Source organism: Rhodnius prolixus, unplaced genomic scaffold (genome assembly GCF_049639745.1).
Source record: "Rhodnius prolixus isolate KJV_2025 unplaced genomic scaffold, Rpr scaffold_1, whole genome shotgun sequence".
NCBI lineage: Eukaryota > Metazoa > Arthropoda > Insecta > Hemiptera > Reduviidae > Rhodnius > Rhodnius prolixus.
The window spans coordinates 33,987,602-34,011,710 of NW_027411581.1; the positions used below are offsets into that span (position 1 = coordinate 33,987,602).

General features: G+C 32.3%; 3 protein-coding genes and 1 non-coding gene across 9 annotated transcripts; 2 read left to right on the forward strand and 2 right to left on the reverse strand.

The window, feature by feature from the left end:
- The first annotated feature begins 29 nt into the window (after positions 1 to 29).
- Nubpl (NUBP iron-sulfur cluster assembly factor, mitochondrial) lies at positions 30 to 4,238 on the forward strand. Of its 2 annotated transcripts, none has more exons than XM_074138256.1 (8): positions 30 to 221; positions 283 to 436; positions 1,417 to 1,539; positions 1,629 to 1,668; positions 1,762 to 1,946; positions 2,040 to 2,228; positions 2,435 to 2,532; positions 4,097 to 4,238. In XM_074138256.1, exons 1-8 carry the CDS (start codon positions 159 to 161, stop codon positions 4,166 to 4,168), a joined length of 924 nt encoding a protein of 307 aa, XP_073994357.1. In that variant the 5' UTR covers positions 30 to 158; the 3' UTR covers positions 4,169 to 4,238. The 2 variants fall into 2 exon arrangements, with proteins under 2 accessions (XP_073994357.1, XP_073994366.1); XM_074138265.1 differs by having other exon boundaries at positions 81 to 221; positions 291 to 436.
- On the reverse strand, positions 2,532 to 10,006 carry LOC141459305 (TRMT1-like protein). 4 transcript variants are annotated; one of them, XM_074138223.1, is made up of 7 exons: positions 9,649 to 10,005; positions 9,309 to 9,578; positions 9,027 to 9,239; positions 7,595 to 7,788; positions 7,174 to 7,360; positions 4,464 to 4,626; positions 2,532 to 4,006 (listed from the first exon to the last, which is right to left on the reverse strand). In XM_074138223.1, the coding sequence occupies exons 1-7, from the start codon at positions 9,786 to 9,788 to the stop codon at positions 3,965 to 3,967; spliced, it is 1,209 nt and encodes a 402-aa protein (XP_073994324.1). In that variant the 5' UTR covers positions 9,789 to 10,005; the 3' UTR covers positions 2,532 to 3,964. The 4 variants fall into 4 exon arrangements, with proteins under 4 accessions (XP_073994324.1, XP_073994332.1, XP_073994316.1 ...); XM_074138231.1 differs by lacking the exon at positions 2,532 to 4,006 and having other exon boundaries at positions 4,235 to 4,626; positions 9,309 to 9,516; positions 9,649 to 10,006; XM_074138215.1 differs by lacking the exon at positions 2,532 to 4,006 and having other exon boundaries at positions 4,235 to 4,626; positions 9,649 to 10,003.
- Positions 3,496 to 3,567, reverse strand: TRNAH-GUG (transfer RNA histidin (anticodon GUG)). The gene has a single exon. It is a non-coding gene; the product is annotated as a tRNA-His (tRNA).
- Sin1 (SAPK-interacting protein 1) lies at positions 9,478 to 23,507 on the forward strand. Of its 2 annotated transcripts, none has more exons than XM_074138202.1 (10): positions 9,478 to 9,614; positions 10,471 to 10,611; positions 10,715 to 10,843; positions 12,721 to 12,878; positions 14,337 to 14,506; positions 16,321 to 16,491; positions 20,281 to 20,327; positions 20,436 to 20,564; positions 21,303 to 21,477; positions 22,253 to 23,507. In XM_074138202.1, exons 2-10 carry the CDS (start codon positions 10,473 to 10,475, stop codon positions 22,467 to 22,469), a joined length of 1,335 nt encoding a protein of 444 aa, XP_073994303.1. In that variant the 5' UTR covers positions 9,478 to 9,614; positions 10,471 to 10,472; the 3' UTR covers positions 22,470 to 23,507. The 2 variants fall into 2 exon arrangements, with proteins under 2 accessions (XP_073994303.1, XP_073994295.1); XM_074138194.1 differs by lacking the exon at positions 9,478 to 9,614 and adding an exon at positions 10,047 to 10,301.
- The last annotated feature ends 602 nt before the right edge of the window (positions 23,508 to 24,109 follow it).

Here is a 24,109-nt window from a genome sequence, read left to right on the forward strand (position 1 = left end):
AACGAAGAAGGTTCCCTAACAGGCTGCAATTGAACAAACCTAAATCGATTATTTGCTCAAGATAGTTAAACTTTCAATCAAAATATATCTGCAAGGAAAGGTTATAAAGCTGTTATTGTTAATATTGTTCTTAAAGCACTGATGAGAGAGATTGTACAATGGTGTCCCTCTGTAGAAATTGCTTATTAGTTGCAGTCCCATCAATAAATGCTTATGTCTCTGTTAGTGCAGTATTTAAATTTCTTTGATATAATAGCAAAACTTTACCTATTAATATAATAGAATTTCAGGTTTTTATCTTCAAAGAAGATGCCAAAGGAAAAACAAGCTGAAATCATGTCGAAAGGACTGCCGAAGAAAAAGGAAATACCAGGTGTAAAAAATGTGTTGTTAATTGTGTCTGGCAAAGGAGGAGTAGGAAAATCAACCACTGCTGGTAAATATTTTTAATTGCGATTGATATGAAACTTAAATAAGCGTTTCAAACTTTCAGTTAAAACAGATAAGTAAGATGGGACCCTCTTTTTGGATTCATTAAGTACATTTTACTGCAGAAGCATACTATTTTCACTCTTTTCAAGATAAAGCGAATTTATGTAGTACATCTTCATCCGGTATTAGGCCTTTAAAACCTTGCATGAAATGAGGTGAGGCAGTTTCAGGCACATGTACATAATTTTCTCTGGCATCCTTCAAATCCTTAGGAGTTCGATTGGGTTGAAGCGAGATTCATTTAAAAAAAAGCAAGCCCTGTGTTATTTCTCAAACCATGCTGACAGTGTAAGTAGAAGTTCCATTCACTGGAAGCTTTCCGTCAGCTTTAACCGTCCTCGTAGAGTCCATTTGTTTTGAATTTCGCAAAGGAATAGAACTGATCTTACAACAGTAAAAGCGGGCTCTCCTTTTGCTTTATTTGGGCTGGCTCCTTAACTTTCCTGGGTACCTAAGAGTTGTATAGTTTAAAACTGTATGGTGTCGATTACTATTGCGTTTTTCTAAGAACTTTTACAATTGTTTGTACAGATCGGGTGTTACTATTAACGATTAGAAAATAATCGTCACTATTGTAATTCATAGTAAATAATGTACAAGTTAATGATCTCATGTGTACTTGTCAAACATTCTCCGGAAGTTTTACTAATCACATAGGAAAAAAGCAAAACCAAAGTAGTCGACAAATTTGATGTGAATTCCGCGGACTCAAAATTGAGAGATACCCAACCATTATCGCGAATAACAAAGATATATTCAGTTTTTGTAACCGAATGAGTTTCACCTAGTCAGCTACAAAATTTTGACTTTAATTCGAAGATGGAGAATTTTTATTTCTTTTATTTGAAACAGATTCAAATTTAATAATGAATCCAAACTAATTAAAGGGTGAAAATGGTAATTATCGTACTGAAATGACCCTAGTGAATGTTGCTGCTGCATTGGCAAACGAAAAGCATTTAAATGTTGGATTACTGGATGCGGATGTGTTTGGTCCATCCGTCCCTTTGATGATGAATTTAAACGAAACTCCTCTATTAACTAAAGGTTGGTATTTAAAAAACTAAATAAATCACAGTGATGTTTATATTTCAGAAAATAAAAATATTCTTTCGTATCATTTATTTACTTTTCAGACAATAAAATGATTCCATTGATTAATTATGGTGTGAAGTGGTTAGTTTGAAATATATACTTAAAACATGCTTGTTATGAATTTAAATTTTATATGTGAGCATTTTATTACCATAAAGTTATTTTTGTGGCCAGCATGTCTATGGGGTTTCTAGTATCTGAAAAATCGGCGGTAATTTGGAGAGGTTTAATGGTGATGAGTGCACTCGATAAACTTCTGCGCCATGTTGATTGGGGTAGATTAGATTTTTTGGTTGTTGACACACCTCCAGGCACTGGTGATACTCTTCTCTCTCTTATCCAGAATATACCTATTTCAGGTTCATTAAATTATTTTACCAATTGTATTTTATAAAAAAATGGTTTAACAGTGATGAAAAAATGTTTACCTCTTAATGAAATTTATTCTTTAGGGGTAGTGATCGTAAGTACTCCACAGTTATCTGCAGTGCAGGTCGCCCGGAGAGGGGCCAGTATGCTTAAAAAATTAGATATACCTATAATTGGTCTTATCTCAAACATGAACACCGTAAACTGTCCGAAGTGTAGTAATGACATATCAGTTTTTGGAAACCATATTAGCAATCTGGCTACTGAATTAGGTAAGTACATTTATTTGTATCTTTCAAACTATTTGCTATAATAATAAAATTATATCAACAATAATTAATTGTTTTTATTCGTTGGAGTGCTAATAACATACTTAGAAAATAAATAAGAGGCACATATTGTTGCACAAATAAATATTTCACTCAACTAAGAGTTTCTGAAACAATAATAACTCATCTTTGTTTCCCTACTTTTTCAGGTGCCCCTTTACTGGCAGACATACCATTGGATTCTGATATTTCAAATTGTTCGGACTCTGGGAAACCTGTTGTAATTTCCAAACCAAGAAGTGCGCAAGTATGTTCAAATACCCTTTTAATTTTGATTTGACCCGATCTCTTACTTACTTACATGAAGTTCTTTCGTTAGTAATTTACTCCAGATTTACTCTAATTGATTGGATGCATTTTTATCGTGGTGTACTTCTTCTCCCAGTGTTAGCCATACCACTTGTGTATGACTCGAAGTAGGTCCCTTTCTTCTGTGTTCGTGTTAATTTCTTTACTCGTATTGCCTTAATTTCCGTCACTTTCATTTTACTGACATTTTTCAGCTAATCTATTTTTTTGGGGGACATTTTCTTAGGGTTTCTAAAACTTTTTTACAAAAAACAACACCAAAGCTTTTCTATTGTTTGTTTCACTTAGGATATACGTTTAATATTCATCATAACTTCGTGAAAGTTTCAGTATTCTAATTTCAAATGTCTAGATTGTCGTAAAATACTGCACGTTGGAAAAAATACTTGATTCTAAGGATGTCTTAGGGGCTGTGGGAGGTCGTAACGAGGGTGAATGAAACCTGTAAAAGTATTATTTCTTTATTGTTATACGTTTCATTAATAAAAACAAACATTTCCTTTGCTTTAAATGATTTTCTCCAAAACAAATTTCCGGCGAAAATTCTTTATCTTAAATTTGACACGATCATTCTTTCGTAGCACTTAGTAATCTTAATTGGTGGTGGTTATTGGCGCCCGAGCTTCCTTCAGTGCTCAGCCGGCCTCCAAACAGTGTTCTCTCGTTATAGACAATAGTGAGCTGTTAAAAGCTCCTAGGAAGAGAAAACTAAAGGATAGCAGCTGGATTCAAACCCGTGATCTTCGCAGCTAATCCATTCCCTTGGAGGTGGTATTTTAATTAAATCAACTCCCATTAAATTCATCTTATCCAACTTCGGAAATTTAAAAAAAAACATTAAAAATACTAAAAACAATGCAGTTCAGTTTTTACTTAAATAATAATAAAAAAAAATTAACGCTGCCGTGACCAGGATTCGAACCTGGGTTATTGCGGCCACAACGCAATGTCCTAACCACTAGACGATCACGGCAAATCGAACTGATAGTGAAAGTATCTAACTGTGCTGCTGTTACTATCTGCTTTACACCTGTCCAGCGGTGATATTTTCTTTTGCTCTACTTTAACATGATGTTATTATTTTATAAAGGGATTTAGATTAAGTATAGAAATAATAATTAATTTTAAATTAAATAAACATTATTATTAGCGTTAAATTTAAATGACGTTTATATTGGCAAATTTTCATTGCTAATTTGATATGTATTGTTTCACAAACAGTTAAGATGTTGTAGTTGAACATACACCTCTACAAATTTATATTATCCTGAAGAAGGCAATAAATACAGCCGAAACGTCGGTATAAAAAAAGAAATTTGTCTACATAAATTTTATTGACTGCTTGTCAATATTCCCGAAGATAGTAATAATTATAATGTTAGACTGTCTTGCTTATGGTTTGTTCGTCGTTTCTGTAAAATAATAAAATACTTTATATTACTCAAGTACAAATATTTGATTATTAAATGAATTACATGAAATAATGGACTCTTGCTTCACAGGGGAAAAAATATACTGAAGTTGCGACAAAGATTGTGGAGTATTTTTCAACTAGAAGTTCATCATCTCTGTAAATAAACTATTTCTTTTTAATTATGTGACTAAAAATATTAAAAATAATGTCTAAATGTACAAATATATACTGGTAATAATTTAGTTATATTTATAAATTTTATTTACAAAATTGTTGTTTGGTTTTATTTATAATAGTGTAATGTCGTCTTTATGTATACAATTGATAATTCAATTTATTTACAAAGGGTTAATTTAAATTAATCATGATTCTTCGCCTTTTTTCATAATATAAAATAAATACATTAGAGGTGCATTTGTTCGCACTGCCAATTTATCAAAATGAGTTTTACTTGCCCTGAATCCCTTGTTTCTTAATTCATCTATTACTCTGTTCAATTTCAATTGCTGAGGAATTTTTGGATGATGTTTGTGAAGATTATAGTAAAATGGAGGGCAAGGTTCGAGAATAATTTTTAGTCTTTTACCACCAATTGCATCATCTTCTTTAGAAACGCACCTAAATAAAATCAAAGGTTTAGCATTGGTTACTGGCATGTATCGTTCATTTTCATACACAATCCTTCAGGAGACAAAAAATTTCTGCATTTATAATTTATGTTATGCATTTTATCTTACTCAGGGTTGACTGTTATTGGCTATATAGGAATCATATTTGGAAGTACCCTAATAGAGTAGAAAGGGTACAGGCTTTTGGTACCTTCCTTAATTAGCATATCTAGCCATAATTTTGTACTTGTGTAACTTTTCCAAATGAAGTTTATTTTTTTATTTTTTAAGAACTTAACCGATCGCTGATTACAAATGGCGTCCCGGAACAAGAATGCACATGGCATCCTTAGGTGCATTCCAGATACGACACAATCTTCGCAATTTTTATTTTTTACTTCGATTATATTTAATCCATTTTTAAATTCTAATTTTTCATTTATGTTAAATGACAATTTTTAATTACTTTTTTCATATCTTAGTAAACTATTCTTAAAAGCAACGTTAGCGTTAAGTTAAGCGTTTCGTAACCCAGTAAATAGTCGTACCTGGAGGAAAATTGGAAAATTTAGTTAGTTGCGAGTCGAGGAATGTCTTGTCTAAGATTAAAAGTATATATTCCGGACTTTTTTTCTTCACCAACCGGTCTTTTTACTGGAAATTCTTTGTGTATTTTAGTGTTATGGGGGAATAGCTGTTGGAGTTATGCAATTCTTTTGGGAGCTTGTATTTATTAACTTTTTTTTTTTTTTGTATATTTTTGTCCAAAGAATAAGGTAGTGATTTTAGACAGGTTTTTTAATTCAAATTCTACGGGTCTGGTGAGTTGCTTTGTAGATCTAAGTCTCGGTTAATTTTGCTACTGAGTCGATTAATTTTTTTTTCTTGTTCTTTTATTTCCTTCATTTCACTGTCTCAGTTTAATGGTTCTCATGAAGACGGTATTTTGGGAAAGAGGATTAAAAGGTTTATTATGGAAGTTTAATTGATTTGGCTTATTGGATGGAAAATGGGGCGTACGGGGGTTGATGTAATTTGGCTTATGAAAGGTGATTTGTGTAAATTTTATTTGCGTTGATACTTCTGGAAGGTTGGGGCTGGGAAGTTGTTTTTGGTGAATTGAGGTGTCTGTTAAAAGACTTACCTGTTTGTAGTATACATTAGAATGATTTATTTGTGTAGCTGTGTTATTAGCTGGTGTGTTTGTCACTTTTAGTTGGTTAAGAATAATACCGCACAATCACTGATGATTTTAGTTCGTGTGTCATCTAAAGTGTGGCATTGTAGGGACCGTAAATGTGCACCTTGTGTCGAGTAGTCACCGTAGAAGAATACCCTTTCTACGTGAACGCCAAGTTGTCCAGTTAAATCAGTGAGTATTATGCCCGAAAGTTCGTCTAATACACTTAGTTGCATAGTTAATATATAGTTACACTATGCACATAGTTAATACTATGGTTCATTTTTCGTCTAAACTAAGAATTCTATTGCGTGTAGCCTACTTTTTGATTTCATGCAGTTTATTTCTGAAAACTAATTTGGGACCTATCTATTATCTACGAAACTTTTTCTAAGGGACCGTAATATAACGTCTGCTATAGTCTGACAGTTGATATAGACTACTATCTTAGCTGGTTCTTTCATTTTTATTAATGCGGTTTTTAAAAGCAACCAGAGAGTACTTTTAAAGTCACATTGGATTTACAGTATGTGTCAAAGAGTTCCTCACAAGTATTATTACAAAGTGATGAAGTTCATAACTATTGCGTTGTACTCTGGAATTCACCGGAGGATGTCATGCGTAAGAAGTCGAGAAGACATAGGTGTAGTTAAGTTACTACGTTTCCAATGAATTGTCGCCTGTGTTTTCCTTGGGGACAGTTCTCCCTCAGCCGACTGAATGTCTATAGTTCGTCGTCTGAAGAGTCGGTCGTGCTAGTGCGAGAATTGCTTCGATATTGGCAGAAGTTCGCGACGTTGTGCCTTCTTTTCTGTGGGATGATTGGTCGCAAGCAATTAAGTGCAAAACAACGTAGAGATTGGTCTTCTTGTTTGAGCTAAATGATCGCTAGCAAGAAACTTTGCTGTTCCTGATCCAGGGCGTCAGTTATAAATTTGCAGATGCCGATAATTTTTTTTTTTTCAACTTTATTGAAAGAATTACACAACTGACTGTTTACTAGCAAAGGAAAACGGGTTAAAATTCGCGTAGTGTGGGCTAAGTCTGTCTCTCGATGCTTATGTCTAGGGGTATATATGGTGTTGGATATCAGCGGAGGTGTCCTTGTAGATAAAAGTGAATCCATAACTTAGGACCACTAGAGAGAACGGCTAAGGATGGAGGAGTTAAAAAGCTACAATATAATCGACCGGAAGATGCAACAATGGATGCCCGATAATTAAGCAGCACCTAATAATTCTATGCTCGACAAAAACGTTGTCTCAACTAAATGAATACAACTATTCAGAAGAAATCGACGATGTACTATAAATTTTATCATAATTAAAAATATGTCTAAAAAAAAAAAATGCTGGAGTTATGAAAATTATAATTAACCTTGCTTCTTCAAGAATTATTGACAAAGTACTTTTTAAAACGTTATCACTTCCAAATTTATTTGCCAGCATTTCTTGTATGAAATCTGCATTGAATATCGGCCCTGCCCAAAGAGGTCCAAGTTCCTGCGCAGTTTTCCCAGGAGCATTTTTTGAACATTCACAATCCAACTGAATGTTCTTTGGATCTAAAAATTACTTTGCTATTAGTAAACTTAGTTGCAGACTAAATATGACTGTAAATTATACTAAGTTTGAAGAAAATCGCAGGAGCAATTTTGAGAAAATCTTATATAACTAGAAAATCTATTCAATAAAGTAGCACTTCCGTTTGAGTTGAGAAATTCGTTTTTAAAAATATGATACAATCGCAATACTTAATGAAAATGTATAGACAAATTCACTAAAATCATTTCACTGACCTACTGGAAAGCCATCAGATGCTGGATAAAATAATCTTTCTTCGCAAACCATGCAATGTTTCAGCAGTCTTAAGTTTTCTGTACATTTGCTAGATACTTGAGGACTCTTCGTACACAAAACAGCTACTGTAAAAGTATTCTTGAAAACCGTAGAACAAAGGACCTCTATCGATTTGTTGTGTGAAATGGCGGATCTAGATTTAAAAAAAAAAAAATCAGAAAATTTTCTTTTACGAATAAAACATGCATTTTCACAACATACAAATTTTGAAACATGAATATCACTGACATGGTTACTGAAAACAAATAATACAAAGTTCTGACAAACAGGGTACTTCATGTTTGAAAATGGGAAATTGTTTTCTGCAAGTCAAGCTTATATCATATTAAATAACAGCTTACTAACTCTGTGAAGAACCTCATAATATAGTATACAAATATATTTTTTTTTAAAGTCAAAAATCACATAATTTTAACCGCTAACTACCAAATTAGGAGTTGGGCGGAAAGCTACTATTAAAATTTTTCTACAAAACAAGTTTCATGCGGGTTTCCAAACAGTGATCTACCATTAACAATCACTAGTCCGCAATCGTAACCACTCAACACCTAGCCGAGAGGCAATATCGAAATATTAATTATTCAACATTTATGATGATGTTGCTTAACATTAAACTCCACAAATTTTACAATATCCTAAGAAGGTAATATATTTACCGAAACGTAGGTATAAAGAAACGAAATTTTTGTTTGAATTTATTGATTGACCGCTCCTCAATATTCCCAAAAATCATTAATTATTCTCTAAGACTGCTATATGTGATTCTATCCAATCAAAATTACATAATAAAACTATACTATCAAATAAGGACTTGGCTAAAATAAAACATTCAAATTATGCATCGAAGCCTGCAAAAAGGTACCAACCAATTACAGTCTACCCACTTAAAAAAGGAGTGCGGTTGAAGAGATAAAAGAAATAATTCTGCTGTTTTCTAGTAAAAGGTATGTACAAATTGAGAGTGCCGCACTAAGCAATTTATTTTAATCCAATAGTACAAACATTATAAATTCAAACACATTGGCACTCCACGGATATTACAACTTATTGACAAAATCGGTTCAAACTTGGAAATTGCCAGTACTCTAAGAGTTTTCTTCCTTTTTAATTTAAGAAAAAGGCTATAAGTACATGCAGTTAGACAAGAAGTGCCTGTAACACCCTGACATGCATTGAAGCTTACTCGTTGACAGTTGTGATCCAGAGTACTTATGTATCTCAGGTTAGGGCTGTTTTCTGCACATTGGCATGTTAAAAGCCAACTTAACATAGAAGTAAATGGTAACATAAACTTGAGACAAACCCTCAAAGAAGTGTCTATACTGCTTAAACGCTTTTACGCCTATACTGCTTAAAAACATACAAACATACCTAGCCATTGCAGCAATGACGAGTCGAATGGCCATTTCAGGAGCATAAAAACATCTCACAATTCGGCCACTATATTTTCTAAGAGCTACCTCTGGGTTTCCGCCATGTAAAGAAGAATCATCCTTTGTGGTTACAACTATAATTCCATTTCTAGCTATATTTCTGAATGCGGAATCAAAATACAGCGAAGCTTCATTTGAACAATCCAAGTATCTACAAAAATTAGACTATTTCTAGGAATAGGCAAAATAAATAATAAATCAGGGTCCTTAAAATTCTTACACAAAATTATAGCCTCTTTCATGAAGAAATATACAAGGATCTTTGCTGGATACGGTGATTTGCAAATGATTCCTTTGAATGTTATCCTTTATTAGATCGCAGGCCATCTCGATTTTATCATTAATAATAACATTTACACTGTCACCCAAATGTTTTTTCCACGTGATTCCTGATGCGCCGCATGCCCCCAAAACATCTGCACATTTAACTGGAGACGAAACAGATAATCCACTTTTTACATAAGCAGCAAGTACACTGGAAACGAATAACCTAAACGAGCAAAGATAATGTTATAAATTATACAATGTAAGTGATGACTAAAATTTAAATAAAAGAAAACCTGTTAAATTTGTAGTCCTCATTAAAGTAGTAAGGCGTTTTTCTTGGGCAGGATGTTTTATTGTCACCACGTATTTTTATAGAATTTTCCTGAAAAGTCCTAAGCCTATCTTTGAAATCAATTTTGTTTGTCACTTCCATTATAAAGCCTTTAAGATGTCCTAATTAGAGTGTGGTCTTCTGCAGTTACATTAATTTAATCATGTGTTCCTTCATTACTAAAACCCATTTATTGCTGTAACCGCCCTAAACCTACATATGTATATTACCCACTCAAATTTACCTTACCACCATCATGAAAGCATTACCGGCTAATTCGGTTCTGGTATTCGGTACTAGAGAATTGGTTGAATGCCGATAGAGACGGTAGGTTACCCGCCTTAAAAGTACAAGATCCTTTGTTTACCTAGGAAGGTTAGGTGCCATTCATTTTATTCTTTGTGACTAATGTCTCCAAACGCACAAATGAAATTTCTTTTTATTAATAACTTTAAAAATCAATGTATAAGTGATACAGAGAGAAATGGAGTATTTTGAAAAAACTGTTCCGAATAGGATGAGATTATAAGCTATTGCCAGCAATGGCTTTATATGACAACAAACATTGGTTGCTGTCACATATAAGGAATTCATTTATTACTTCAGACGATTCTGGTAATGTAAAGATTACAATACTACTTAACTGTTCAGAAAAGAAAGCTCTTTTTAAAAATAAGTTTCAACTAAAACAAAAGATGGTTCATGTACTCTTACTGTGTAAATAATCCATGTTTACACTATTTATCTTTTTAACTTTATAAAAATAATAATTTCCTTTTTGTAGGAATGTGTGACGTAGTTATGGTTTGTGATAATATTGCCAGGCAAATTCCTGTAGATAAATATGATTGCTATCCAGGTATTGAGCAAGATGAGGACGACGATGATATTGATGCTCTTGCTCAGTCATTTGACTTGAATTCTGGTAAGAATTGCTTTGAAAGAAATTTTTGTACCTTAAATATAGTAGGGTTTACTTTAGTAATGCTATTGTTGTTGATATTGTTTTATATTCAAAATGTTCGTAGATCTACAGTTTGGTTTAAGGCGTCACCGATCTAATACTGCTCAAAGATTAGAAAAGCTAGAAGAGGAAAAAAAGAAATCAGCAAATACGATGCATATTAAGTGGGTAGATAATCCAGTTCCTTTAACAGGTAACCGAAAACATTTTTTTTACTTTCACCTTAAATAAACATTAAACTCGCTGAAACAATGGACAAAGATAATAATTAATTAGTTCCTGAGAAATTCGCGGAGCGTTTCGGATAGCATGTAGTCAGAAACCTTTGAATTCGATGAACAGCTTAAATAAAATCTTTCTCAAAAATTAAGTTTTTGGCAAGAGAGATGAATGTAGCTTATCTACTAGTGTCTAGTTAGGTTGGTCCTCATTACTGGAAAAATTAATATTTCTTCCGATTAACGTTTATTTTTTCTAGGTGTTGTTTATCGAACGGTTTCGGAAACCCAGTTTCAGAATTTGTTAGTAAACAGCAAGATATCTCAGTAAAGTTTTGCGAATTCAATTCATGACAAAGTTCATTCGAATTTTAAAGATTGTAGTACCCATCAGCTAAATGTGGTGTGAGAACGTTTGTTCGGCAGGAAATATCTTAAAATAGAGTGTCTTGGGTGTGGTGTTGGTAGTGGTACTGCTTGAGTTTATATAATAAATTTTAGCTCCTTGAATTCTTGTCTTTAATTGTTATCTTCTCATAATTGTCCAACTTTGGTGATATGTCAAGAATTATGACCCTTATTATATGTTACCATCCATCCCCATTTTGTTATAAAAGCACTCCAAACCTCGCTACTCCCGCTTTTTAATTTAAGAAAGTTGTAATATTGTAATATGTTGGTTACCTCAAATGCAAAGAGAGGACTCTTTTAATTCTTCCAATAGGAAAATAAGTTAGCGCCCAAGTCGTAATAAAATGGATAGCTATCTAGTAGTTTCGACTTTCTTTTACCTTTATTTACATAATATAAGTTACTAAGAACTTCGTAAAAAATATTGGTAATATTATAAAATATGTTTCGTAAAGTGGACTTGCAGCTCAATAGATTTTCATCAGATATGGTAGTTTATTTACCTATGCAAATCTAATAATATTATGCAGACAATTAAGCCGCTCATTCGACTTAATTGAATTAGGAAGAAACTGAACCCACTTCCGCCCCGAAAAGTGCCTTATAAGCATTTTAGTGTGAAAATATTTCATATAAAAGTTATAGATCTACCCATAAGCAATTAATCTCTCATTTTTTTTTTTTGTTCGTTTGATGTATGTAATGTATAATTTTGTGTTCAAAATAAAGTGTTTCAAAATTCATACTAGAGTTGTTATAAGTAGTTACTCCAGATTTAAAGAAAATCGTTAGGTATGTTTCTAGAAAATCTTATTGAAGAGGTCCTTCCGGTTATAGATTTTGTCCAGACGTCATTGTCGCGGCACTTGATAGCACCTAATTTATATTTCAAATTTGAACTTCGTGATTTCCAGTTTTGATGTTATTCTGACCTAAACCACTTCTTTGGTCTCAGAGGACCTCAAAACTCAAACATTCAAACTCGAAAATCTGCCAAATCAGTAACTTGCGAGGGAAAGACAAAGCAAAAATATGTTTTGTATGGATTACTTATATTGATTTAACAATCACCTTTGAACTTCTTATACAACCACAAAAGAACAACTGTCACAAAAAGTTAACTTAGGGCCCTCATGGGTTAATTTAGCTTTAAATAAAAAAATGTCCATTATGGTAATAAACAAAAATTAAGACTTCCACTTGCAGTCTAGCTGTAGGAAGGTGCTTTTGTAAAGTTGTAATATTGTAATATGTTGGTTACCTCAAATGCAAAGAGAGGACTCTCGGTAAAAAATGTTCCGCCTAAAGCAAGATCCCCTCGTTACTTCTCCCGGTATGACTTTGAGTAATAAGATTATTTTTGCACGAAAATTTTATTTTATTTTTAAATTATTTTGTTTTAATTTTAATTTTATTAATTAATTTTTTTTTTGGAAACTAGATGAAGATAGAGCACGGTTATTTCCTGAAAAAGATATTACTAAAATTAGAGAACAGTCGAAATTAGTTCCAAGAATATCATTATTAACTGAGATGCTTGCAAAATGTCCTAACATGCCAGAGAATCCGTTTAAAGGATATGCTAAATATGATGGGAATGTAAGTACCGTTTTTTTTTTGCGATTTTTTAGAGACTTATGGTTTCTTTCTTTTAACACTAAACCTACCACGACCGGTCAATTGACTGTTTTTTAAATTTGATTTAAATTTTGTAATTACAGCGTCATCATACCGCCATTAAACTTCACGACTTTTCCTAAAATATGTATACAATTTTTTTTTAATATTCACTTCTTTTCCTAATATTTGATTTTTGAAAAAAAATTGTAGTCCGTCTTAACTACCGCGACCGGTCATTTGACCGGCTGAATATTTTCATTTTATTTACTTATTATTTAATTATTTAATATTTTATTTTATTTATTTATTTATTTTTGTAACAGAATTCTCTCAAAAACTCAATTTGATAATGCATTTATCGGATTATTGTTTGCATGTGGTGCATATGAGGCGAAAAATGTACGATATTGCCCTTTTCACTGGAACAAAAATAGGGACGAGCATTCTTCTCAAACACTGTGAGCAGAAATGTATAGACAGAAGTTTTGAGGTTTATTCGAGTGGATCAAAGAAATAATCGTTTACAAACCGATAAATTTGCTTTGATTTCTAAATTTTGGAACAAATTCGTAGAGAACAGTCAAAACTGTTCTAACCAAGAGCATATTTCTCTTCCAAGGACATTTGTTCCCAACAAAGTCAAGATGCAGATTTACTCAGTACTTGCCAAACAGGACAAATTTGGTATCAAATCTTGGCTAGCGTTCCATGCAATAAAAGGCTTTCCATTTTTGGGAAAATGTGAAAGCAGAGAACCTATAGTTCCGCTTGGGGAGTTTGTCGCTCTGAAATTAGCAGAAATGTATACAGCTCGTGGAAGAAATATAACCGTGGAAAATCTCGGAGATGGTCTCAACTAATAGTTTTCAATATCCTAGACTTAGGCCCGGGATAAATCCATGGATTTTGTATAAAAAACTACCGGAAGTGAAATTTCAAGGCAAAATTTGTGTTACCATTGCAAAAGCATGACAAATATTAGTACACGAACAAATGGTCGGAAAATAGCCAAATAAGACACTGCAAAGGCAATAAGACTAAAAAATGCTGTCTAAAATGTAAAAAGTAAGTATGCTGGAAATTTGCAATTGAGAAGCCTATAATTATAAAAAATGATGCATAAAACAGTAAAATCTACGAGATATATTTTTAATCAAAAGAAAGTATGCTTTTTCGTAGTTAAATAATTATTATCTTCATTCTCAAATAAGAAATTTAAGTGATTTTAAAGTCCGGTCATTTGACCGGTCATGGTAGGAATAGTTATGCATAAATGTCGTATGTTTAGTGTTAATCATATTTTATACTATATATATCCCGTATTTACATTTAAATGATGTTTAAGTTAACTTTCACTATCTCTATGCTGAAAAGGTTATCTTATAAACATTCAGGCTGAAAGACCATTTAAACTATTGTAATATCTACTGTTTACAGGCTCATGTTGGTGTTCCAATTAAAAAATATCTTATATTCATAACAATGTTAAGTGGTGACAGCCGAAAGTATCCTATGGAAGTGGCAATAGTAAATTGGGCCAAAGTATTGGATCTCACTGGTTTAGTGTGTTGGAAATGTTCGATTGAGCATACAGAAATTACTATGAAGTAAAATTCTTTTTTATTTGCTTAAGTTTATTTATATTTCTTAATATATTTTTTGTTTTTTGGACTTATTTCTAAGAGCTAATTCATTAATAGACAGCTGTTTTGACATGCCTTTGTATGTGGCTTACTGAAAAGAATGAAAAAAAGAAGTGATCATTAAGTTCACTTCAGTCCAAGTGACTTATTAAGTGATTAATAAGTAACTGGGCATGATTAGTTAAAAAGTAATGCCAATTTTTTCAGACAGGCTTTAAGTCCAACTTCCCAATTAGGTATCTTGGACGGAAGCTGCTAGCAAACATTCTTTACAAATTAATTTCTTTTAATAACCAGTATATAAAATCCGAGGTCTATACCGGAAATGGATCCAGTACCACAATACATATTAGCTTTGAGGGCCTGGCCTCTAACCGCTCGGATATCGTGGCGCATGAGTTGTTAATCTGGAAATTTTCATAGATTGTATTGCCATTGCCCAACATGACTTTTACGATTTGTTTATGGAGTCAAGAATCACTCGTAGGTGTTTCATATTTCACTTGTCTCGGCTAACAGCACATATTTCAGATGTAGAAGAGTATTTATAGTGAAGCGGTTACTCTATTTTTGGCAAATTGTTGTTCAGTAGCATAGTCAATTTTTAGTTTCATAATCTCTATGAAATATCTAGAAAATATCATGATTCATCTTAAAGAAGCGTGGCCATTCCCGGCTCACTTATCTTCTTCTAACTTCCCAGTGGCAAGATGTTGATGGTCTGTGGTCTCTCTTCTACAGAAGCCGGTAGGCTTTTTATAATTTGTAACTTTGGGGTCGAAATATCGGGTCATCATAACGCACTGCTTGGGAAGTGGGAAGTTGTGTTTAAGATCGACCTTACATGAGTATACGATCCTAGTCGGAATAATGCTAAGGTATGAGGGCGTTGTAAGTATAATTATTCAGCACAACATTCAAGTTGCGGGACCAAAATAATAAAAGCATCCAGGATACTAAAACTGGATAAGTTTAAGTTCAGTCGTAATTCTAATTATAGAAGAAAGTACCTATATATTCATAATGCTTAATGAAGATTCTAAGCCCTTATATGAGAAGTACTCCAGAGAGCTTGATAAGAACATTAATTACATAATTGAAGAACGTTGGTGAATCCTTGTGGGAACCTAATTCATATTTTTTTACAAGATATTGTTATGACTGATGCTTGTGACCGGCACAGTACCCAATCAGAATCTGTACAGACTCTTGATTGGGAATGACCAACTCTTCCCCAATTGTAAAATATCAATCTTCATAATCTTGTCTTGAAATCGTTCATCAATGATTTTGTAATTAATAAAGTATTCTTTTTGATATCCGTTAGTTCTTTTTTTGATGTATCTCTTATATATTATTTTTGGTTGTTGGAAATGCGCTTAAACCTATGTCTAGTTACGACAAGAAAATATGTCAATAAGAACAAGAACTTTCTGAAAAATAGTATCAAATGCATAGGCATATCAGCTTGCCATTAAAAGAGGATTTATGCCTAATGAAGTTCGATTTTTTTAGAAAATTCCTGGGTTTAAGCCCAGTCCGCTTTACCTATGTCTGGAATACTTAACAAATTTTCAACCTATTGTTTTTATTTAAAAAATTTTGCTGTAAAAATATTTTTGGATATTTTTAAAGATTTAAGAGTTTGGTTTAAAATTGATGAGTTATGGCTGGTACCTCACCATTTTATAAATTTAAGAAAATGTTAATTTTGAAATTAATGCAGGAAGAGAAACCATGAGTGTTTCACACAAGATTTGTATGCCTTCATGTTTCAGGGATAATGTTAATCACTACGGACTTTTTATAGCTGAAGATGATGGTGATGTTGATTGGGATTTTCCATGTTTAAATTCTTCAGAAACAGTAGGCAAGTTTGGTTTTACTTACCTTGCGCTTGTTGAACGAGAAAAAAGTCAGCATCATCAGGAAGAATCCTATCCTATACAGTGAGTAAAATATTTTCCATCTCTTTTTAATGTTACAGTTGCAATTACTTTAACAAATACCAAAATTAACCTAGAGGGAACTCTTAATTGCCTCAGCAGAAAGCTTAGAGCATATTTTATGGTTTGCCCTAGATATGAAGCTCAGAAATTTCGGTTAAATTTCAGAGAAGAATAAGTTTTACCAGCAATTAACTAATCGTTTCAACTATAATAGTAATTTGATGAACCCGAATAAGAAATCAATTGAAATCATTCTTCAGTTCATAAAACAGTATCAAATAAAAACATAAAAGATATTTCACTAGTGGCATATAACAAGTAGAAACTACTTTGGTTTATTACATGGCTATGTCCATAGAGCTGTTGCCAAAAAGTGAAATAAACAAAAGTTTAACCGAAATTTAAGATTTTCAATAATGATTCTCAAATAAGGGAACCCACAATAGGGATAATAAGTCATTATTCCTTAATATTTTTGAATTCAGGATGAATCGATTTATGACTAAACGTCTACTAAACAAAAATGGTAATGTACTAAAAATAAATAGATTTATTTTAATTCCGAGCTTTCAGAAGACGAGAACCAATGTACTAACCTATGACTTAAAACGTCCCAGAAGGTGGGGGAAACATTAAATTAAATAAAAAAATCTTTGCATCATCCTTTCCACCTACACGATCAATCAGAAATCAAGTCCAAAAAAAACAAATACATTTTTATTTTAAATTTTAAATTTAAGGCTAATAAATGTTTTAGAACACAAAATTTGCGCTAAAAAGCAATCAAATTACTTTAAGTAATTAACGAGGAGCAAAAATATTCGCATATATTCACTATTTTAGCACCCAGCTGATTCTTCACTCCATTTCAACCTGCAATCTCATATAAATCCTCTAGCTAAAAATCTTTCTTCTAGAACTCTTCCTGACAACCCGACAAGACGCCTTAAAAGACAGTGGCCTCGTGATCTCCTCTCCAGTGAAGAGAGTGACTAACCTTCTAATATTTGGGAGTGTTACCACTGGGTAACTTCTCCACTCGTTACTTATCACTTGTTACTCGGTTATCACTGTTACTTATAGCGCTAACGCGCTGATTGTAGCATAAATAATCGCAAAAAAAAAATTTAAGGCTTCACCATCTAAAGTATTAGCCCCGGAGCTTTTTTAGTGCTCGGCCAAACTCCGGAAAGTGTCCTCTCGTTACAAACTTACTTGCAATGAAGTACAAAGATGGTTAAAACTAAAAAATAGGATACTAACTGATCTCTGTAACACTAACCATTACCGGATAGTGAGCTTTAAGAAACTCCTAGGAAGGGTAAATCTAAGGGCCAGCAGCTGGATTCGAACCTGGGATCTCCGCATGGGAATCCGATTTGCTAACCATATAATTAATCCCTTTCCTTACAGTTTCCCTTGTAGTTTCAAAATTTACTTCATTGTAAAGTATGGAAAAATTTAAATTTCGTATCTTTTTCTCTTAGATTTGGGAGTTTATGAATAAATGAGTGAGACCTGCAGTGGTATAAGAATACGGAAAGTTCAATAAAACCCGCTAGTATAGCCATTAAAGGTGACTGCAGCTCTGGGTTATGGTTCAAGAAAGTAAAATTGTCTTCGTTTGTTTGATTTTTCTGAGTCTTATAGCCAAATAAATAAATTTTTGTATTCAACTGTTATCAATTGCCAATATTACTTATCCATTTGAGATAACTTATTGAATAATTTCATAAAAATTGGCACCACGATAGCCGAGAAGTTAGATGCAAAGCTAGTATGTATTACGACACTGACTTCGATTCACGATCTAGGTTTTGGATTTTATTTAATGAATTATGTGAGAAATTTGTAATTAAGTACGTTACTAGTCGCTTCAAAGCACGACACCTAACTGGTAGTTGGACGTAAAGCCTGCCAAAAAAAAAAAGGCATTACTTTACTTTTATTTTTTTTTATTTCAGTAAAACTTTTGTGAATATATTATGTAGCGAATAAATTGCGGATGTGCTAGTGCCAAGTTTTACCAGTGGGATCATTAACTCAAAGACTTTTAGGCAAATATGGGGGTTAAAATATCTTTTCCTTTATGTTTCTCCATCACACTAACATAGTCAAGAAAATGTGGGGAGTAATTTGGGCTGGGCGTAAGTAGCTTCTCGCCATTCTTATAATTTACTACATACGGAAATAAATTGGGTGATATTATACCATATGACGTACGCTAATTTTTTCGAGAATCTTTTGTATTGTCTTAAACAAAACTTCTACCGTCCAAACATTAATTTTATCTCCAGTATTGAATGTACTAATGTAGCGCGTGATAAAACAACTTAACTGACAGAAAATTTTTAGTGCTGTGATAATTAATTTTATCAGTGTTATTTATTTGGCCCTAAATATATTTAACCTCGTAAAGCAATAACTTACTGATCTCATTGTATTTTAAATAAAAATTATTATAGGGAAAAGAAGAAGAAAAAAATTAAATCCTGATAGTTTACCTAATTATGAGTATTAGGGCACTTACACTTAACCAACCACCTCAATATGAGTAGAATAGGACTGCTTTTATCTCACAAAAGAAACTTTTCTTATACCGGCTTTGTATCATATTATGTGTAATGTCTCTTGTATAATACAAAATTGTCGAAACATAGCGAGTTCTATTTCTATTTCACAGTACTATTACACAATCGACGATTTGGTTTCTCATTTCAGCACGTTATACCCATTCTTCTCTCTTATTGACATCTTTTAACCTATTTGGTATTTAACTTTGATTAACTAATCCTAGTCCTAGACTAGTCCTAAAAATAAATACAAAATGTGAGGGAAAAGGCATCCTTATTTACTATCGATGATATATCAAGTTAATTAAATGTAAGATGAATTGTAGTGTCAATGAGCGCTAAAATATATTTTGATACGACTTTTCGCATATATCTGCTATTTATTTGTAGTAATTCGAACAGACCCCTAATTCGATGTTTGGACATCAAGCTGCACCTGAAAAAATAAGTTATTACTTTTTTTTTTTTTTACTTGCAATGAAGTACAAAAATGGTTGAAACTAAAAAATAATTTATCCTAACTGATCTTCATGATATCATAACCATGATAGCAAGATGATTAAATGAAAGTGAAATGTGATACTAATTAATCCTAATGGGTAGGGCAAACTGGTTAAATGTAAGTGAAAGTGATGCTAATTATTCAAAATTGAGAAACTACTTAAATTCCTTTGTTTTATAAAAATGTAACAATGAAAATAGTAGATATATTAAGTAGCAAATGGTGTTGAAGTACAAAGAGAAATCGATACAGAATTTTTCTAACAATATCCCAAAAATCTAAAATTGTTCAGTTAAGTTTTACTTCTATTTAACTTATTTTCTTCATATTTTCCTACAACATTCTAAAGGTTCATAGAATTATATAGGTAGAGCGAACAATTAGCTGTTCCGAAAAGGCACTTTACAGTGAAGTTTAATGGTTGCTGCAGTGTCCTGAGAATACCCTAAAAAACAATTTCCTTGAATGAAGTTACAAGTTCTGGAAGTGGTGTTTACCTTATTAATGAATAGATTTGGTAATACTGTACTCTGCAGACTATTTACTAAGAATGTGAATATAAGTTGTGGGACCAGTTATTACTCATAATAAAAATTTAATTTTTTAATACTTTTAATTATTTCGAGCCTTTAAACACAATAAAAATACACTTTTTTTTTTTTACAAATCAGTTTTCATATTTGTGTTAAAACTTTTTTTATTTTTAAATTGTAGTTTGGAAGGTATTGGTGCGCCTTTGGAATTTACAAGTACAACTAGAGGTATGCAAAATAAATATCTATCTGAGAATAATAAATATTTATTATTTTTTAAATGCATTTGGTGAAATTTTATATTTTGATATTAAGTATACAATTTAAATATTTCAGCGCAGTTACAATTTGAAGATGATCTGCAAAAATTGAAGGGACATATGACAGCTTTAGAAGCACCACTTTATCAGTCTTTTAATGTACATATTGTGAATAAAGTACGAGCAAGAACCGAAGTATACTTAGGTAAACAAACTTATATTAATTTATAAATTAGTTTTGTTCGGATTAACAGCGAAAAATTTATATCATTTTTGTATTTAAAAAGTGAAAAGTAAAGTATTTTCAAAGTGCGCGTTTCTGACTAACGCAATGTACACTTTTAGAGGATAGAAAAAATATAGGAAATAAAATGTAAATTTCTCGCTACATTTCTCAATTTCTAACTGACCTTTTCAAACATTGGTTGGTTACCGCTCATAAGTTGTCATTCACGGTAAAGGTGTAAAAAGTAAAAGGAATTGCCTATTTTTTCAGGCCGGCTTTCGTCCAACTACCAATTAGGTGTCGTGGACGGAGGCGACTAGAAAACATTATTTTCTGTAAATTTCTTTTATTAACCTTTAAATAATATCCAAGGCCTAAGAGCGGGAATCGAACCCAGTACCACAATATATATTAGCTTTGCAGGTCTTGCCTCTTAACCGCTCGGCTACCGTGGCGCCTTGTGCCATTGTCTTCGGGTATAATATTATGATTCATCACATTGTGGTATTTGCTGATTATTACATTACAATGTTTATAGTATAAGGGTAAAATATGTATTTTATCACTCCATCCTTACGTCGGTTTGTTTATTTCACAAATAATAAACAATAAGCATTTTAAGATAAACAAAAAAAAAACGTTAAAAGTTCGTCAAACCTTTCACATATTTATTCATTAATGAAAGTTCTTTATAAATTTTTTATTTTGAATTCACAGAAATCTCCTACGACAAATTAGAGATGTATCCCGTGATGCAACCTCATGCTTCAAGTGGGCGCATTATGAGTGGAAGATTATGGGGCAGTAGACAAAAAGCTGAACTACATTCAATGGATGACGTAGTAGCATGTGATCTTACAGAACACAAATCAAATAGTCGTTCCTCATTTAGGTAAGTTCATTGGGAATATTAACAAATGGGTGACAGAACAAACTCTGTGCCAAATAGAGTTTCATCTGGAAAATAGCATTCATTTCTTCTTTAACCTTCTTAGGTTAAGGATTTTCATACTGGTAGGAGTTTGGTTGATCAAGTTCGTGTTCATCACACATGTTACTCTTCAAAGTTTCTACGCCTATGAGCACAGACGACACGAGTCAGTTGGCTTTTCTTATAAACCCTAGCAATTTCCCAACAATAGGGAATCAATCTACAATCTCCAACTTAATAACGAAAGGCAGAATGGATGAAGATTTTAGAATAAAATCAAAAAGCAGCAGCAATGACGTGCAAAATTAACTTTTTTTTGTTTTAATTTAAGGCGGTCATTCTCTATAGCCGTTGGCCTTCGGACAGTGTTCTCTCACTACAGATACAGATAACAGTGGCCATCTCCAAGCTGTTGCTGAAAATGTTCCCGGGAATGTTCCCCCAAAAAAAATCTAAGGGTAGCACGCCTGGATTTGAAACCAATACCTTGTGCTTTCTAGGCAACCACTAATTTCCCCTCTAAAACTATTAACCACAAATTTTAAATTGTGAACCTTAGCGTTTAAAATATGTGTGTGATGCGATCAGTAAATTAGAGTAGAAATTTTGTGAACGTAACCTTACTCTAATATTCTTTTGTATTAATCTATAAAAGGATATTAACCAATATTACATTTCAATTTATTTTTTTTTTGTTATTATTCACTTATAAATATCATACATTATTTATGTTTAGGCTAGTTTATTATCAAAAACGTGAAGGAAGGAGTAACGAAGAAAGTGGTAAATTTAAAACAAGAGATTTTGAAGCTAAGACGTCTGTAGCAACTGAAATAGTAAAAAAAGTTAATAATATTCTTGATGTAAGGCAGAGTGCAAGACGGAAAGAATATGCAGAACATAAAGAGCGAAAATCTCTTAGAAGAAAAAATTTTAATTTAGGTCCTAGATGACTAACTAGAATAATTAATTTTTTGAGACCTCTAAGGGTAAACTTTTTTTTAAATATTTGTATTTATTTCTTAGCATACACTTCTGTTAAAACTATATTTTTTAATACGCCTTTTTATTTTTTGTTAATGTACATTGTAATATGTTGTAAAAATGATGCGTAATAATTTTTTATGTATATACGAATAATATGTGCCTAATTAATTTCAAATATTTAAAAAAATGAGATATGTAAAACAAAGTGCGTTAAAACCATTAAAAAAAGTAAGCTATTCTTCTAAAGCTAGTGGACATGTCCATTCATGATTTTAATTATTTATTATTAATTTTTTATTTAATTTTTTGAAAAGAGAATGTTTCAATAAAAATGCATGTACTCTTGTCCGATTATGTCGCTTTAATGTATTATCTTCCATAAAACGCGTTTATGTCTAGATGCCCTGAAATGTCGCGATTTCCTATTAAGATAAATCTTCTTAATATCTTTTAAAAGAGAGAATCCTTAAATCATTAATTGTATTTAAGCACTACTTCGATGGTTTTGGAAGATGCATTTTTGCTTGCCAATTTTGAGAACTTCAGTTTATTTTTAAGAAATTAATCTACTCATCGAGGGTTTCCTTAGAATGCAGTAATAAAAAAGTTTTTTCTCCCACTTCTCTCAAATTTATCATTGTTTTAAAGTCATGGCTCTCCTTGTTATTAAATAATATTCGGTAGATGCAAAAACTATTATTAAGGTTATTCCTCCTTTTTGAAACTCAAGATATGATTTTATATTTTCAAAATTGTAGAAATTTGTGAATATTTGATTTGTCTATTACATATTTAAATTGTACATTGACAAGAATGTTCATGAATGGACATGTGGCTCTTAAAACTGACTTAATTGTATATACATGTACACTTTTTTTTGCTGTATATTTTCAGTTTTAACATAAGACTTGTTCTAAAATCCATATCAGTATTGTTAATGTTAAAAGCTTAACTCCCTGCGTTGTACTGTACAGTATTAATTAAATATATCACCTTATACGTAATTTTTCTTTCTATTAATTTAAGGCGCATCAACATCAACATCTGAGGTCATTAGCGCCAGTAGCTTTTTCTGTTTGTTTTTCTGGGTACTGCCCTCCTCCGGACATTGTCCTCTCTTTACAGCCAACACAGAGAGCTGTTTAAAGCTTCTAGGAAGAGAAAATCTAAGGGCTCTGGACCGGGATCTCCAGGTGGGTATCCAATTCCCTAATCTCTGAGCTAATACTTCCCTCCTTATACATATTTTCTTTTTGTCCTTTATTTATTTTTATCGCTAGCAAATTCAATTTCTGACTTGCACAGAACTATTAAAAGAACAAGTAGGTTGTGAAATCCTTTCCTTAAAATCTTGATATTCTCGACGAGTTATTTTTCAAATTTAAGGGAATATTTAAGGACTCAATCGAATGATTAAAGTGGGATACACTTTATACATCATAATGCTCTGACTTCGAGCTTCCTCCTTCTGTAAATTTTGGTTGATACTGCTACTGCAACTACTGTTACACTTCGCTGCCACGGCTTCTACTACTGCAGCTATTGCAACTGGTTCTACTGCTACTGCAACTGCTGCAACGGTTCTTGAAGCTACTGCTATCGCGGC

What these genes read in the sequence shown, in the direction of transcription:
- Nubpl (XM_074138256.1), top strand. Translation starts at nt 159, where the DNA reads ATGGTGTCCCTCTGTAGAAATTGCTTATTAGTTGCAGTCCCATCAATA. An exon ending in CAATCTGGCTACTGAATTAG is followed by an intron (nt 2,229 to 2,434) that starts GTAAGTACATTT and finishes CTACTTTTTCAG; the next exon opens with GTGCCCCTTTACTGGCAGAC. An exon ending in CCAAACCAAGAAGTGCGCAA is followed by an intron (nt 2,533 to 4,096) that starts GTATGTTCAAAT and finishes CTTGCTTCACAG; the next exon opens with GGGAAAAAATATACTGAAGT.
- LOC141459305 (XM_074138215.1), bottom strand. Translation starts at nt 9,788, where the DNA reads ATGGAAGTGACAAACAAAATTGATTTCAAAGATAGGCTTAGGACTTTT. An exon ending in GAGGACTACAAATTTAACAG is followed by an intron (nt 9,579 to 9,648) that starts GTTTTCTTTTAT and finishes TTGCTCGTTTAG; the next exon opens with GTTATTCGTTTCCAGTGTAC. An exon ending in ATCTGATGGCTTTCCAGTAG is followed by an intron (nt 7,361 to 7,594) that starts GTCAGTGAAATG and finishes AGTAATTTTTAG; the next exon opens with ATCCAAAGAACATTCAGTTG.
- Sin1 (XM_074138194.1), top strand. Translation starts at nt 10,229, where the DNA reads ATGGCTTTATATGACAACAAACATTGGTTGCTGTCACATATAAGGAAT. An exon ending in AAGAACCGAAGTATACTTAG is followed by an intron (nt 20,565 to 21,302) that starts GTAAACAAACTT and finishes TTGAATTCACAG; the next exon opens with AAATCTCCTACGACAAATTA. An exon ending in AATAGTCGTTCCTCATTTAG is followed by an intron (nt 21,478 to 22,252) that starts GTAAGTTCATTG and finishes ATTTATGTTTAG; the next exon opens with GCTAGTTTATTATCAAAAAC.